The 17,385-nt window shown below is 41.3% G+C and overlaps 1 protein-coding gene across 3 annotated transcripts in view; it reads right to left on the bottom strand.

Annotated features, from left to right (window-relative positions):
* LOC109890579 (radixin-like) overlaps positions 1-15,550 on the bottom strand; it is a 35,929-nt gene extending 20,379 nt beyond the window's left edge. Inside the window, exons 1-4 of one of the 3 annotated variants that reach the window (XM_031824309.1) lie at positions 15,090-15,320; positions 10,860-10,907; positions 10,701-10,749; positions 10,179-10,265 (exon numbers count right to left, since the gene is read on the bottom strand). In XM_031824309.1, coding sequence (XP_031680169.1) covers positions 10,179-10,190 — 12 coding nt within the window. In that variant the 5' untranslated portion in view covers positions 10,191-10,265; positions 10,701-10,749; positions 10,860-10,907; positions 15,090-15,320. Of the gene's footprint in view, positions 1-10,178; positions 10,266-10,700; positions 10,750-10,859; positions 10,908-15,089; positions 15,322-15,485 lie in introns of those variants that run through there. The other 2 variants (XM_031824310.1, XM_031824308.1) reach the window with 2 other exon arrangements.
* Between the last annotated feature and the right edge of the window lie 1,835 nt (positions 15,551-17,385).

The following is a 17,385-nucleotide window of genomic DNA, read 5'->3' on the forward strand; positions in this document are numbered from 1 at the left end:
AGGAAACAGGAAGCTATATCCACAGTAAAACGAGTCCTATATCGACATAACCTGAAAGGCCGCTCAGCAAGGAAGAAACCACTGCCCCAAAACCACCATTAAAAAGCCAGACTACGGTTTGCAACTGCACATGGGGACAAAGATTGTACCTTTTGGAGAAATGTCCTCTGGTCTGATGAAACAAAAATAGAACTGTATGGCCATAATTACCATCGTTATGTTTGGAGGAAAAAGGAGGCTTGCAAGCCAAAGAACACCATCCCAACCGTGAAGCGCGGGGGTGGCAGCATTATGTTGTGGGGGTGCCTTGCTGAAAAAGGGACTGGTGCACTTCACAAAATAGATGGCATCATGAAGAGGAAATATTTGTGGATATATTAAAGCAACATCTCAAGACATCAGTCAGGAAGTTAAAGCTGGGTCGCAAATGGGTCATGACCCCAAGCATACTTCCAAAGTTGTGGCAAAATGGCTTAAGGACAACAAAGTCAAGGTATTGGAGTGGCCATCAGAAAGCCCTGACCTCAATCCTATAGAAAATGTGGGCAGAACTGAAAAAGCTGATGCTAATATATGCATATTATTATTAGTATTGGATAGAAAACACTCTGAAGTTTCCAAAACAGGTTTGAATGATGTCTGTGAGTATAACACAGCTCATATGGCAGGCGAAAACCTGAGAAAAATCCAACCAGGAAGTGGGACATATGAGGTTTGAAGATTTTCAAAGCTTGGCCTACACATTGAGATATGGATGAGGTTGCACTTCCAAGGGCTCCCACTAGATGTCAACCGTCTTTAGAAACTGGCTTGAGGATTCTACAATAAAGGAGGGGCTCATGAGACCTCATTGAGTCAGTGGTCTGGCAGAGACCCTTGGTCTCATGACGCGCGCTCCCGACAGAGTTCCCTCTCGTTCCAGTGCTTTTCTGAAGACCAAGAAATTCTCCGGTTAAAACATTATAGACGTTTTATGTTAAAAACATCCTAACGATTGATTCCATACATCGTTTGACATGTTTCTAAAGGACTGTAACGGAACTTTTCTAGTTTTTGTCTGGATGAAGTGCCTGCGCCTCATGAAGATGGATTATTATATATATATATTATATAAGTGGCTATTTGGACATAAATGGAACAAATCAGTCATTTATTGTCGAACTGGGATTCCTGGGATTGCCTTCTGATGAAGAGCATCAAAGGTAAGTGAATATTTATGGTGTAGTTTCTAACTTTGTTGATTCCAAAATGGCGGATATTCCTCTGGCTGTTTTGGGTTCTGAGCGCCGTTCTCAGCTCATGCTTTTTCCGTAAAGTTTTTTAAAAATCTGACACAGCGGTTGCATTAAGGAGAAGTCTCTCTAATTCTGTGAATAACACTTGTATCTTTTATCAAATGTTTATTATGAGTATATCTGCAAAATAACTTGATATTTTGGAATCAAAACATTACTGCTGCACGTAAGGCAGATTTTTGGATTTAAATATGCACATTATCGGAAAAAACATACATGTATTGTGTAACATGATGTCCTATGAGTGTCATCTGATGAAGATCAAAGGTTAGTGATTAACTATCTATATATTTCTGCTTTTTGTGACCCCTATCTTTGGCTGGAAAAATGGCTGTGTGATTTTTCGACTTGGCGGTGATCTAACAATCATTTATTGTGCTTTAGCTATAAAGCATTATGTTTTTTTATATATATATATATTTTTTTAATTGGACATGATGGGTAGATTAACAAGATGTTTATCTTTCATTTGCTGTATTGGACTTGTTCATGTGGTAAAGTTACATATTTCAAAAAAATATTTTTCAATTTCACGCGCTGCCTTTTCAGCGGAATGTTGTCGAGGGATTTCTAGAAAGGTTAAGGTTAAATGAGGTGTTTCTTCTAAGGAACTCAGGTCAGGTCCCCTCCCTCAAATAGCTGATCGAGTCAGTCCGGGGATGGGATTAGAAGGGAATATGTACACATATAAACCAAACCACCACAACACAGGCACAAGGTCACCGTTAAGTAACAAGTCTTTCCTAACCTTTTCACGTGTGAGTTCCAAATATCTCTGTCGCCCCTGAATGAGTTTATTCATGTCCGTGATGTCAGAATGCTCTCACTGTTCCAAAATGCGACTGATATGTCACAGAAGTTACCCGCGCTGCCCTCAAACCAAGGCATACTGCCTGCTAATTACCTTTAAGCGTTGTTTCAACTTGTCAATTTCAAATTATTTTCAAACAAGTTCTATACTCTAAGAGATTTAATTGAGATGTGTTCCACTTCCTTGTTAATTCACATAAGAAGTAGCCAATTTCACTGTTGTGGACAATTTTTGTTTGAGGTTTTACTGAGCCCGACAAACTTCTCTTCAACGAGAGCTCAAGCACTCCCTAGTGTTTCCCCAGATCAAGTATGAAAACATTGTGCATCCTAGTCAGAACAGGCCTTGCACAACGTTTCCCCCCAGCACATTTTCAGGTAGGCGCCCGCATTGCCTTTGTGTTTGTTTTCCTTACCAATTGGACTTTAGACGTGTGCGTTCCAATCAAAGTAAGTGGCTTATTTTCTGTATATAGTGTTGTTTCTGCTGTAAATATGGATCCTAATATATTTACTGTTTTATTCACGTTTTCAAGTACAGGTGACAAATCATGCATAGATTGTAATGGACAGGTGTGTAAAATACTTTTTTGAATGTGGTACTGATTATTATGAGCTAATGCTAGGCTATTTGCCGGCTATGTGTGGCGCCATGTTTGTAGCCATGTTTGTTGACATCATTAAATGCATTCTGGTTGTAAATGGATAGTTCACTTGACTGACTTATGGTTCTTTCATGACAACTGTGAACTCGGAAAAATACTAGGTAAAATCATGACGTCAATGATCTTCAGGTCGGAAAGTCAGAGCTCTAGAAAGAGGCCCGAGTTGGAATTCCGAGTTGGATGACCATTCAAAACGATTTTTTACAGTCGGAGCTCGTCGCCCCCCAGAGTTCCCTATTGTCTTGAACGCACTGAAGTCGGAAGTCTAAGATTTCCCAGTTGTTTTGAACACGGCATCAGATTGTAACTTGGGTACCTCAGGGTTGCCAGCTCAGACCCCCTTTCCAGGGGTTTTATTTTATCGTATAAACTTCTGTGTTTGCCCCCCATTTATTGATAAATCCCCCATCATTGTAATATTTCCTGCATCATATCCCTCCCAATACCTTCACCCATTTCTACCCCCCCATGTACTTGAAAGCCCCCCACAAATGAAATGAACCTCCCCACAAACCCCCCGAAAATGGTTTCATCCCTGTATAGCTTTCGCGCTACGGTTAGGCAGTAGGCTTGTATTTGGTGCGATGATCTGTGAGGTGAAAACATTTGTGATTTGTCAAAAACGGTAAATGACTTAAATTATGTGCCCAGGTTCTTGTATACACTACCAAGTACATCAACGATTTGTAATATGCTGAAAAGTGGCGAAACTATGTTCATATTTTTCAGGAAATGGGCGCAGCCATCTTTGACTTTGTTTATTTGCGTCTTATAGTGAATGGCATTCTGGGATTAGGGAGTTTTCGCCAAGTCAAACAAACAAAAACATGTCTGCCATTATAAATAATTTAGCTTCTGTTAGCTTAGCGAACATGCATCTCTTTTCTAAACAATACTACATTTCTCCCTTATGGAATGAGTTTACCTGTGGATGTGTTCCGTGTTATGTTCGCAATTATCTTTTACAATAAATATGTTAAATTGTGGAATAAAGTTGTGAAGACCTTTATTTCCCATCAGTGCAAAACATTGTTTAGATGCTTTTCAGACAACAACGCCGTTTAGACGCATTTGTTGCATCATACTTTGATGCTACTGTTCCAGTCACGTTTGTGATCGTACGCTGCAGGGACCACTCAACAATGATCACACATACGTGATCATACTTGTTAAAGGGTTAAAAGTAACAAGTCTTTCCTAAAGAGCTAACCAACAGCGATAAACTGACTTGGAAAGACCATGCCTTAGTCCCGTTATATAATGAAGTAGCAACATGCAGTGTCCGCAGGACAAACGGACACCTTGTTGGGTATCAGAGTTACAAAGCTGTTATGGAGAGTCAAGTGCTTAACTTGTGTTTCCAACAGATGTTTTCAATGTCCCTTTCCTGGTGTTTGTGTGGGGGCTGCCTGCCACCAGCAATCAGCTGTGCAGGTGCTGACCTTTGTTAGACTTCACACGCACGCGCGTGCGTCTGCCTGTCTATATCTCTGGGTTTGTATGCCTGGGTGTGTACGTGTGTGTGCCTGTGTATGTGTGTTTATGCCTGCATGTGTATCTGAGCCAAAAACACAACTAGCCCACGGAGTGTGAAGGCGAAGAGAGTAGTCTAGCTAAAGCCAGGCAGACAGATGGCTCTCCATAATCCCTGGCTGTCCCGTGTGTGGACAGAAGGAGAGGGGGAGGAGAGACGTGCTATAGCACCCACACAGCTAATCACATCCTCTGAAAACACCACTGAACCAAGCCCCAGTTACTCATGACACCCCAAATACAGTACATAAACCATCAATGTGATACAACTGGTGGATTTCAAACTAAAAACAGTACAGTAGCCCTTTCTCTTGGCGATAGCACCGGTTCTGATTCTGGCCTAGAAGAAAACGGCACAAGAGTCTAAGGAGGACTCATATTAGGGCAATTGGGAGTGTGATCAGGTGTGTGAGGGACATGGTCAAAGGGATCTGTCTTTTGCCTCTAGTGGTCATGTTTCCCACCATCCATGTGACTGAGTCAGTAGGGCAGAGCTAAATGTGGAAGACCAAATGCCCCAGAGAGGCCATGCATGAACAGAGTGGTGATGAAAGGAAGGCCGAATGGACCACACAGTGTGTGTGTGAGAGAGAGTTCTAGAAAGGTTAGCTGAGACACTTTTCAGTCAGAATCTTTATCCTGTTGCTCGTCATGCATTTTGTTTAGAGGATGAGTCTTCTCTCAGACAATCCCCTCAGTAAATGTGCAGCTGTTTGTCCATAAGCTGTTTACATAGGCTTTGCTGAGAGGATGTCTCAGACAGACACACAGGACTGCTCTCCTTTAGTCAGAGAGGAGTTGTTAATCTGGCCAGCTGGGCAATAAGCAGCTGTCTGTCCGGTTGATTAACCCCCCTACTGGGGAGGGAGGGGAGGAATCCCCACCTACACACGTACTCAGGATCAGGTCGGGTGCTTGTCAACAGAGCACAGGATCAGGAAGCGTTCCACTCAGACTCATAGACCAGGGGTGTGTTCAGTTTGCTTGAACGCTTGGTACGTTGCGGAACGGTTTGTAATGAACAACACATTTTTCCCAAAACGTTCTGGTATGTACATCAAAGCTGGGACCGAGAGACTGAAAAACAGCTTCTATCTCAAGACCATCAGACTGTTAAACAGCCACCACTAACATTGAGTGGCTGCTGCCAACACACTGTCAATGACACTGACTCAACTCCAGCCACTTTAATAATGGGAATTGATGGGAAATGATGTAAATATATCACTAGCCACTTTAAACAATGCTACCTTATATAATGTTACTTACCCTACATTATTCATCTCATACGCATACGTATATACTGTACTCTATATCATCGGACTGCATCCTTATGTAATACATGTATCACTAGCCACTTTAACTATGCCACTTTGTTTACATACTCATCTCATATGTTATACTGTACTCGATATCATCTACTGTATCTTGCCTATGCTGCTCTGTACCATCACTCATTCATATATCCTTATGTACATATTCTTTATCCCCTTACACTGTGTATAAGACAGTAGTTTTTTGGAATTGTTAGTTAGATTACTTGTTCGTTATTACTGCATTGTCGGAACTAGAAGCACAAGCATTTCGCTACACTCGCATTAACATCTGCTAACCATGTGTATGTGACAAATAAAATTTGATTTGATTTGAACAGACAGATAGGTTTGCTCCGTTCGGTGGGTGTGGCTTGAAGCAAAAAAAAACAGTGGTGCATTTTGAACACACAATCCAACCCCTCCCTGTTTTTAACTGGTCGTTCAGTACAGCACCATTTCAGTTCAATTAAACATCCCATTACATGCTTATGTACTGAACGCAGCCCTGGACTGTGCAGTGCTGGGCAGACTAGAATGTTAACTAGGGCCCAGTCAGTCTGTTTGGACTTCAACAGGCAGGCGTGAGGATAATGGATGCTGCTCCAACTTTGTGTTGTTGGTTTATCTATGCGATTTGACAGAGCTCACCAAGGCCGCGCAGAGCTTTTCACTAGCAGACAGAGATATAACAGAAAAGAAAGCTGCAGTGTCACCCAGTGCCCCCCCACCACTTACAGCCTGTCCCCCTACTCATCCCCTTACCCTTCTTCCACAGGATGTTGACACAGCTCTCCCATTTATATGGGCCCAATTCACACTCAGGCCCTTCTGCAGCAAACAAGACAGAAAACAGGCACGTCCCTGCAGGGGTCCCTTCCTGTGGGGTCTGTCGGGTCATAAACACCCCCCGCCAAGCTCACGGGAAGGGGGAGGGGTCTGGTCAGCGTGTGCCAGTTCTTATGCCCAATGAATAATGCAGGTTATTCAGTATAGGCTACCCCAACCCCCCTGACCTCACACTGTTACCGCTACCCCAGAGGTGGGCTACCAACACAGCAAAACACAGGCCTTGCTTGGGGTACAAACAAGCACATGGACTCTCAGCCCTACTAAGCAGCCTGCCATTAAAAAAGTTAGGAGCAGTTTGACTTCCCAAAGCCATTTTTAACATATTAAAATGTTCCATCCTCAGTGCAGTTTCATTCACCTGCTGAATTTTAAAAACAGGTTAATTAATCCCATCATGAGTATAATCCCAGTCTAAACCAAGAGAGGGTTTCTAAAATAACATATGGAATTGTTTAAAGATGGTCATACCAATAATTATTTAGATATTTGATTTGGACCTCTTAAGGTATCAAATATTTAAAAAATATTTTATTTTTATTTTAACAGATTCACTACATGGTAGATCATTTTGATTTATTTTTGGGACTAAATTTGTTCTGAAGTGTCTGTCCTATATCTGAGAGCTATAAGAAAAATCAGGAAATTACTTTGACATGCATTTATCCCTTTATTTAGGCACTAAACTCTCCATATATACTTCCATTAAAAAATATATATATATTCTACTGGTATTGGAGAACACCATAGTGTTCGTGAGAGTCTCAACTTTCCACAGAGGGGTCACATGAGTGTGTACCCAAACCGTTCGGACGCTACAGACAAGTTGGCAGAAGAGGTTGTATCGACTTCAGATGAGTCTTATGGTCGTCCTAGAGCAAAAACAGAGTACACCATCGTGTTCGTGAGAGTCATCTCTCATCATAGTTTGTAGGCTAAACCTTTCGTACACTACAAACATTTTCATGAGAAGACAGATTTTCGGGACGTCTCATGGTCTGACAAACACCACTCTAGCTCTCCCACCTTTTACCGCAGATGCGGAAGGGGTTATCGTGGATGCAGTAGATTGAGATGCAGCCCATGCAAAACATAACATCTCTCTAGCTTAAACAGACAGATTTTGATGGGGATGTTTTTATTACAGTGCCTTCAGAAAGTACTCAGACCTCTAGCGTTACAGCCTTATTCTGAAACTGATTCAATTGTTTTTTTCCTCAGAATCTACACACAACACCCCATAATGACAAAGCAAAAACAGGTTATTAATTTATTAAACAAAAACATGGAATATCACATTTACATAAGTTTTCAGACCCTTTACTCAGTACTTTGGTGATTCACTTTTGGCAGCGATTACAGACTCAAGTTTTCTTGGGCATGACGCTACAAGCTTCTCCCATTCTTCTCTGCAGATTCTCTCAAGCTCTGTCAGGTTGGATGGGGAGCGTGGCCGCACAGCTATTTTCAAGTCTGGGCTCTGGCGGTGCCACTCAAGGACATTCAGAGACTTGTTTGGAAACTACTCCTGCGTTGTCTTGGCTGTGCGCTTAGGGTCGTTGTCCTGTTGGAAGGTGAACCTTCACCCCGTGCTGAGGTCCTGAGTGCTCTGGAGCAGGTTTTCATCAAGGATCTCTGTACTTTGCTCCATTCATCTTTCCCGCAATCCTGACTAGTCTCTCAGTCCCTGCCGCTGAAAAACATCCCCACAGCATGATGCTGCTGCCACCACGTTTCATCGTAGGAATGGTGCCAGGTTTCCTCCAGATGTGACACTTGGCATTCAGGCCAAAGATTTCAATCTTGGTTTCATCAGACCAGAGAATCTTGTTTCTCATGGTCAGAGTCCTTTGGGTGCCTTTAGGCAAACTCCAAGCAGGCTGTCATGTGCCTTTTACTGAGGAGTAGCTTCTGTCTGGCCACTACCATTAAGGCCTGATTGGTCACTCTCTGACCAAGGCCCTTCTCCCCCGATTGCTCAGTTTGGCCGGGCAGCCAGCTCTAGAAAGATACTTAGTGGGTCCAAACTTCTTCCATTTAAGAACGGAGGCCTTGTGGACCTTCACTGCTGCAGAAATGTTTTGGTACCCATCCCCAGATCTGTGTTTTGACACAATCCTGTCTCGGAGCTCTACGGACAATTTCTTCAACCTCATGGCTTGGTTTTTGCTCTGACATGCACTGTCATCTGTGGGACCTTATATAGATAGACAGGTGTGTGCCTTTACCAAATCATGTCCAATAAATTGCATTTACCACAGGTGGACTCCAATCAAGTTGTAGAAACATCTGAAGGACTATCAATGGAAACAGGGTGAACTTGATCTCAATTTCAAGTGGAGAGTCTGAATACTTATGTAAATTACTTCAGTTTTTTATTATTTATAAATTTGATAATATTTCTAGAAACCTGTTTTTGCTTTGTCATTATGGGGTATTGTGTGTAGATTGCTGAGAATGTTTTTTTAGAATAAGGCTATAAGGTAAGAAAATGTCAAATAGGTCAAGGGGTCTGAATGCTTTCCAAATGCACTGTATGTTAATTACATTGCCGCAGGGGCACGGAAATTTTAGGCCAAGGGGTAACGGACAAATTAAACGTATGAATATTCCAGATAAGAATTCAGCCACCCCGAATTCCCCTTGGTGGTGTTTAGGGGCCTTTGAGTGGCCCCTGTGTGGCTGACAAACTCTGGGGGACATACTATTCTCTAGTGCCTTTGACAGTGACCTTATCGAAAAAGGATGCCTGGCCTGTTTCTGCTGTGTGCCGTGTTGGGACGGTGCGCTGATGACTCAGTAGACAGAGAGAATCAGAGGATGATGAGATCATCGGTGCACGTCTGCGCCTCTCTCCACTGCCATTTCCCCACCACCCCAGATTCCCAATATATCCACAAGGAGAGAGAACAGTGAGTATAGCCAACTGCCATCTTAATCATTTGACAAGAGCCAAAACCAGCCCTGCATAACTCCAGTCTCACACAAGAACAGTTCCCCTACCAGGGCTTCCAAAACACTCCCTCCCCTACAATGTTTTCCTCCACTGACCGTAAATCAAACTCTGTATCATAACTAAGCATAAAATCAAAGCAGGAGTTATGCAAGAGCCACATGACTCATCCTCTAACCCCATGTCCCGACCTGCTTCTTAAGACATGAACAGAGAAACTAGGAGAAACAGTGAGAATGTTCAGTGGATATCGGATACCATGCACTGCATTGAATGGTTTGTTTTGGCGTCTCTTGTACAGCAGAGGGCCCTGGTATTCTCTCTGTCCAATTAGCTGTTAACAATAGCAGCAGTGTTGCAGAGCCTCTGACCCTGTGTCTGTGGCTGAGATGGGCTGAAAGCCTGGGAGGCAGACATACACACAGGCCTACACTACATCACACCATGGGTCTTGGAAGGGAACCATCAAGTGCAAGGGTGAAGGAGGGTGGGCGGTACAAGCACATACAAACTTCCTGTACACTCAAGACACTAGTCTTATCCAGAGCATCTTACAGATAGTCAGCAGTCAAGTCAGTGCATGTGGCCCAAGTAGGAAGTGAAACCACATCCCTTGTGTGGACAGCAGTACAAACTAAGTTCCCATCGACTGGACAGGAAGCAGTCTAACCAATGAAGACCACAGATGGTTTAGAATGGGTTATCTCGTCCTTTCCACTGCATTACTATTCAGTTCATAGTTCAGTTTCTGAGGTCTTACCGGTTTCGGCATGTTTGTCTCCTCCCTTCACCCGGCAGCTGAGAAGACAACTGTCACAGGATGGATAGCTTCCCTGTTTCACAGGACCTAGGGGACAGAGAAGATCAGTTCAGTTATGGGGACATTGTAGCAGATCTAATGCAGGTAGAACAGCTGATGCAACACATGGGTAAGACCGAGAAACCAGGGCAAAGGGGAAGGAATGAAAGAGAGGAAGGGGAGTTTAGGTCAGTGGGTAGAGAGGGGGTAACGATGATATTGTCACTGTGGTGTCCGGGTCAACCGGACTGAAATAAAGCTCAGGAAGTAAAACATAAGATAGACCTTACTAAAACAACTGTTGTACAGAGAAATCTCCAATAACTCGTAATAAAATAGAGTTTTCGGGGTCCACGGGGGAGTGAATACTTATGATAGGCAATGTATGTACTCATTTCTAATTTGATAGAAAACTAGAAAATAAAGGAAAAGAGCACTATCATTAAAGCAAACTTGGCAAGTTATATAGATAATTTGGATTACCTGTGATTTACAGGACACTGCTGAGGTGGAGGACCTCTCATAATAATGGCTGCAATTGGAGTAATGGAATGGTATCAACCACACAGAAACTATGTGTTTGATCAAATGACTGTTTCAGTAAAGAGTGCAGTGGTAGTGTAATCTCATGACTTGAATCACCTGGTAAGAAGATGTTGATTACGCCCGATCCAAATATAGAACGGTTGCCTGGGAGACAATAAAACATGAGACCGAGGGGTCTATTCAATTTCAGCCCTCCAAGGCTTTAGCATAATCTCTCATCCCCCAGTCATACATACTATTGCTGCACTGGGTGAAAAGGGTCCAAATCAGGGGATATCTTTACATGACACGTTTTTGATATTCTAGAGGATACGGACCATTTCCAATGCATATTTTGAGTTGTGTGGATTTGCACCATACCAGGACAAATTCTGAATCCAGACGTGTCTTTTAGACATGTATGATGCTGGAATTACTCTGAATATCACACATGGACATTTCCTATGGCCGGATATGGACTCATTCAATATCTTGAGATGTGCGACATCCCATTTCCTCTCTTCATGTTGACAAATACTGACTGTATACATCGCATATCTGTGTTCTCAGCACATTCAAGATATGCTATATTGATTCCAGACATTGCTTTTCTTGGCTGATATCCCTATCTGGATCTTGATATGCCGAAAATAACGACGATTTCTGATGCATTTATGAGTATTCCGCACATGCTCAACAATTTGTCGAATATGAAATCCATATTTTTTCTTTCATGCAGAAATCATTATGGGATTCCTTCCGTATATCATACATGGTATGGCCGGATATTGAGTCATTAGATATCCTGAGATGTACCTATGTGGACATCTTATTTTCTCATTAATGACGTCATCTTAATTTCTCTATATGACGACAAATACTGACAGTAGGCCTGCATAGTATATTTTCATATGCTGAGGTTCATAATCAGGATCCTGATATGCTTTTTGATAAGCTAAATAAGGACCATTTCTGATACTTCTTTGAATTTCGAGGACATGTTCAATAATTTGAAAAATATTAAATCCATATAATTCTTTGACACTTGCTAAACGTTTTGTATTCCACCTGCATAAAGGCACATGCAAATCACAAGCTAAAAGCACTGTAACTGGCAGCCTAGCAACAAGAATAACCCCTTTTCTGATGTGGAGTTCCAATTGTCATTTTTTAGATTGTAAACGGTGTGTGGTCAAACTGACAACAAGAAATTAGAAAATGTTCCGAAAATACCTCAAATAAGTTAAAGCTAAAGTGAGCATCTAATTTGAGATGTTTTATTTATATCTTAGTAACGTTAACTAGAATCAAGAAGGTTCGCTAATTAGGGGGGAGCGTAAAAGCTAACTGGTAGCCTAGCTAGGTAACAAATAACATTTCTTTCCCTTCAGGGAAGACATTTGGGCGCATTCTGTATAACTGGTTAATCTAAGATCGCTAACCAGCAACTTGGCCAGCTAGTTTGTACCAGTTTGTTTTCTCGTCATGAATGAAGCCGGTACATAGCTACCTTGTGGTATGGTTATGCGAAATGACAATATTTTCTTGCAATATCGACCCAATTTTGATGAACGATTTATGCATTGACAATTTGGAGTGGATTACAGACCAACACTAACTATCACCACGTAGGGCCTGGACTGCCAGGGACCGCCTCTGACAACCCAATCTGCACCCATCGCCCATAACAAACAGTGCTTGCAGGGGGATTGAGGGTGTGCAACTTATTTTCTGTTAAATAAATCAACTACATTTTCAGCATAGATTGGCCTACGTTTGTATCTTTACAGAAAACAGGTGTTCCGATTGGAGCTCTGGATTTGCTTTGCTGCATTTTTTAAACAGAAACAGCAGATGTGCTTTGGATAAAATATGACAACATTTGCTTTTCCGTGCCTTGTAGCCTACTTCTGAATATGGCGCTGTATGCTCAGTTATGTCAACTTTATGTGAAGAAGCACAATGATTTTAGGTGCCTGAACAGGTAAATCATTTAGATGCTGGACATTAATCATGAGTCAGATTTAGTCCATTTTCAATCAGACATATGAGGATGAATATTAAATATCATGTAAGGATCATGTAAGGATATCCATTGAAATTAATAATTTGGGGAGAAATATGGATCCAAAAATGATCAGGTAATGACTACAGATGATACATTTCTGAAAGTATGTGGATTCGTTCATGCCTAAGCATAAAGGCTTAGACACGTCAGCATGTTGACACATACCCTTCCTGAGTTAAAATATGTAAGCGGGTGCACGCTCATCAGGGGCGTCTTGAAGGGATCTCACCCCAGATATCTCCCTGGACTCATACGGTAGTAGGGAGATTTCTGAGGTCCAGATTGGATGCCTGTAGAAACTGTCCCATTACAGAGAATATCCTATCTCAATATATGAAATGAAGGACATGTGTTTCTGGAGCATGTCTACTCCTTATATCTAATAAAATTTTAGATATCCGGAAATATCTAGATAAAAGCACCCCCTGATATGGACCCTTTTTGCCCCAGGGCTGCTTTTCAACTAACACCAGCATTCCATCCGAAACAGTTCCTGCCTATATGACAATATTTTGTGAAATTTTTGTTTGTTTTGGTCTTCGGTCATTTTCTTTTGGGATGTTCACGCACACAAACATTTTGAGACAAGCCGAAGTCTAGGCAGCCGAAAGTCTAGCCAGCCGAAAGTCTAGGCCCCTTCGTAGCAGATTTGTCAACAGTAGGAATTATTCAATTAAGTGTTTGTTGCCATTCAACAAGACGCAACTCGTTTTCATGTAAATGTCTTCACTTGAGAAATACTGCACCAAACATCCTTGGCAAAAACGTCAAAATGAATGACAGATCGAATTAATCTAAAATAACTCAAACTATTTTGAGGATGCGTATATTGGCTACGGCATCTCAAGATGCACAAACAGTACTATTTCTGCTTTTTTCTAGTATTTTTAGCAAAGGTCTTGTAAGGAACGATGCGAGCACACTCGTTCAGGTCAACCAGCTGAGTTGGGGTAGGCACCAGTTGAACTGAAGCATGATGACGCCTTTACACTTAGTGTATACTGATGTTATACTGGGAAACTGAGTTTCCATAGCTAGGGCTGACAATGAGGACTTGTGAAGAGCAGAATCAACAACCTCTGCATAATCAAAACAGTTGCTTTGTGAAAAGGTGAAAGTCCAGTTAGCCATGGTGATGTAAACGACAGCTTTGGCCCAGTGACACATGGGCGCCAGCCCACGTAGATGTAAACAGAAAAGGATGAGCCTTTTGGGTAATGGAGGGATGAGATGGAGAGAAGTTAAACCTGCTTTGTGTTTGGTTTCCATGACATTAACATTAATGAATATTGTGATACTGGTATGTCCCGGCCCTATCAGACTGTCAGTGATAAGTTGTAACATTGTGTGCACCTCTGATGCAGTGCATTGAGTCCTGGGCAAACACTCCCAAAAGTTAATTTCAAGTGCATGTTCCTTAACAATGATGGGACCCAGAATTGGGGGGAAAATGTACTGACTGGCAACCACGTATGCAATTCAAAGCAACCAAATCCAGCAGATCATTGGCATTAATGACCCTCAACATATATTTCAAACAGATGGTAAATTGAGTTAAGTTGAGTACGATAGACGGGTGTGCAGCTGCTGATTATTTTTCTGCAAAAAATGTGGTCATGCGTATTTAAAAAAACGTTGGGTAAGGACCGGTGTTTAATGCACTGGGGTACATAAGTATTGGCGCCTGTAGAAAGTAACGGAATTATGTGTAGGTTATAATTTGTAGACCGTGATCGCGTTGAGCAACATTGTTTCAATCATTGCGACACTGGTTACACTACTCACCGGCCCGCCTCCCTTTGCAATAGATGACAACCGTCAAAACGCGCCAATGCTACATTGTAACAGGTTAACCCAACTAATGAAACGAAATTATACTTGCTAATAATGATACGCCATGGCTAAAACTGCAATGATATTATAGGCTACGTTTCAGGTCTAATAACACGAGGCAATGCATTTCACACTAATAAAAACGTTATTGCAAACAAGGTAAGTCAAGTTTTGAAATCTTCGCAAGACAGATGTGACCGCGTGTCACATAGACGAAAGCACAACATTAGGCTAAGTGCAAACTATTATTGCGCAAATAATGAAGTAGCATGTCTGCCAAAAAAACGTTTTTCAGAGATAAAGACCGTTTAAATTTCCTCACAAATTTATCAGTAATAGGTTGAAATGAAGGCCCGTCTTAGCCTACTTTTGCAACACGTCGAGTACACAAAAATCGCCCCTTTTTCATCAGCATGCAGCTCTTCTAAGGAGACAGACAAACTCACCTCTGGTGAAGGACTAATGCTTCAAAGACCGACAAAATCCTGAGTATTCAATGCTTTCAGGTTATCCAAGCTGTAAACTAAACGACTATATTTCATGTACCCTTGTCACCTCCAATGTTCTCGTGAAGCCTGTTAGAACAGACATGAGTGAAAAAAGCGTGCAATTGAGATCCACCGTAAGGCGATTTGTGAAGACATTCAATATGGCCGTCGGACTAGTCGAGGCCAGGCGTGGTTGATTTAATATGTGGGGGTACCCGCTCTGCTCAGTAGCAGCGATGAGAACTCCCCCAACTTTAAAATAGAGTATTCTAACAGTGTCGGTGGGTGTACTCCATGCTGTCATAGTTGTGTGTACAATATATGATACTAAATGGAGGGAGAAAATCAACATACCAAATCCTACGAATTGCCCTGAAGCCAGGTTGCACACACACACCTTGTCCTTCTAAGTTATCTCCATTTATTCCAGTTTCCTTACTTTCACCTGTGGATCAAATATAGTCTATTGAGTATGCATGATAAATAGAACAATAACATGGGGAAAGTCAGTACACAAAGGGAAACAGTATCTATATTAGTTATGTTATATCATAAAGAACATGGTATCAGCTTTGTCTCAAATAAGGACTCTCACAAATAAGGACTCTCTCTCAAATAAGGACTCTCACAAATAAGGATGTCCATGATGTCTGTGAATACTTCTCTCATACCTGCTTTGTAAAACCCTGAACCCTTTTCCATGAAGTCTTTGTCTTCACAGAGCATCACAGAAACATTGGTGGGAAAAGTACCCAATTGTCATACTTGAGTAAAAGTAAAGATACCTAAATAGAAAATGACTCAAGTAAAAGTCAGCCAGTAAAATTCTACTTGAGTAAAAGTCAAGGGAATTTGGTTTAAAATATACTTAAGAATCAAAAGTAAATTCAATTACTAAAATATACTTAAGTATCAAAGGTCAAAGTAAAAATAATTTCAAATTTCTTATATTAAGCAAACCACACGGCACCATTTTCTTTTTTCTTTTAGTTACAGAAAGCCAGAGGCACACTCCAACATTCAGACATCATTTACAAACGAAGCATGTGTGTTTAGTGAGTCTGCCAGATCAGAGGCAGTAGAGATGACCAGGGATTTTCTGTTTATAAGTGCGTGAATGAAACAATTTTCCTGACCTGCTAAGCATTTAAAATGTAACGAGTACTTTTGGGTGTCAAGGAAAATGTATTGAGAATGTATTGCTTCTACACCTGCATTGCTTGCTGTTTGGGGTTTTAGGCTGGGTTTCTGTACAGCACTTTGAGATATCAGCTGATGTACGAAGGGCTATATAAATACATTTGATTTGAGTAAAAAGTACAATATCTTCTTAAGGAATGTAGTGAAGTAAAAGTAAAAGTAGTCAAAGATACCCAAAAAAACTACTTAAGTAGTAATTTAAAGTATTTTTACTGAAGTACTTTACACCACTGCTCACAAATAACTCTCCTTCACTCAATAATCTTCCAAGGCACTGCAATGAATTCAAACATGAGAGTTACGCATTATGGATCCATTTATAACACTGATAATGTTCAGCTCTGTGAAGACGTTTGTTTAAATTTCATCGGTAGGTTTTGTTAGGCTATATTTGCCGTGAGCCTAAATGGGTATACTCTTGAAAAAGTTAAGAATTCCATGTTGCATTCTCTGATCCTTCTTTACTAACACATAGCTTTGCATGCTACGTCATCTAGTGGACACAAACTGTTATTACACTAAGGAGACACGAAGAAGTGTCTCTTCTAAAACACTGGTTTAGACATTTCCTTGACCACGCAATTAAGCATAACTTGATGTTTCAGAGATTTACTGGTTTGGGTGAGCAGCAATCAAAGCATTTTGAATTTCATCAACAGCGGGAGATTAGTAAGTGCTAGTACCAGTTAGAATTGTAGATCTTAGTTCTCAGAAATTATTTCTTAATTTTAAATTCACTTTATTATTGGGGTCAGCAGTGGGTCTACATTCTCTCAGCTGAGACTCTTTGTTTCCTGATGTATTGCTGGGTTCTTGCTGATTCAGTATGTGGGTACTTCCTGAAAAACTGCACAATCTGGGGTAATCTCAGTAACCTAACATGAAAGTACTCTGTTATAACAGGAATCTTGAAGTCATACCTATAGATATTCCGTGGAAAGTAAGCAATTTAGACTTGGCCATGAATAAGATTTCCAAGTTCGTAAAGTTGGATTTTAAAGGCCTATCAAACCTAAAAATCTCTCAAGTGGATGATTGAGACAAAAAGGCTTCT

Source organism: Oncorhynchus kisutch, linkage group LG5, assembly GCF_002021735.2.
Source record: "Oncorhynchus kisutch isolate 150728-3 linkage group LG5, Okis_V2, whole genome shotgun sequence".
NCBI classification, from domain to species: domain Eukaryota; kingdom Metazoa; phylum Chordata; class Actinopteri; order Salmoniformes; family Salmonidae; genus Oncorhynchus; species Oncorhynchus kisutch.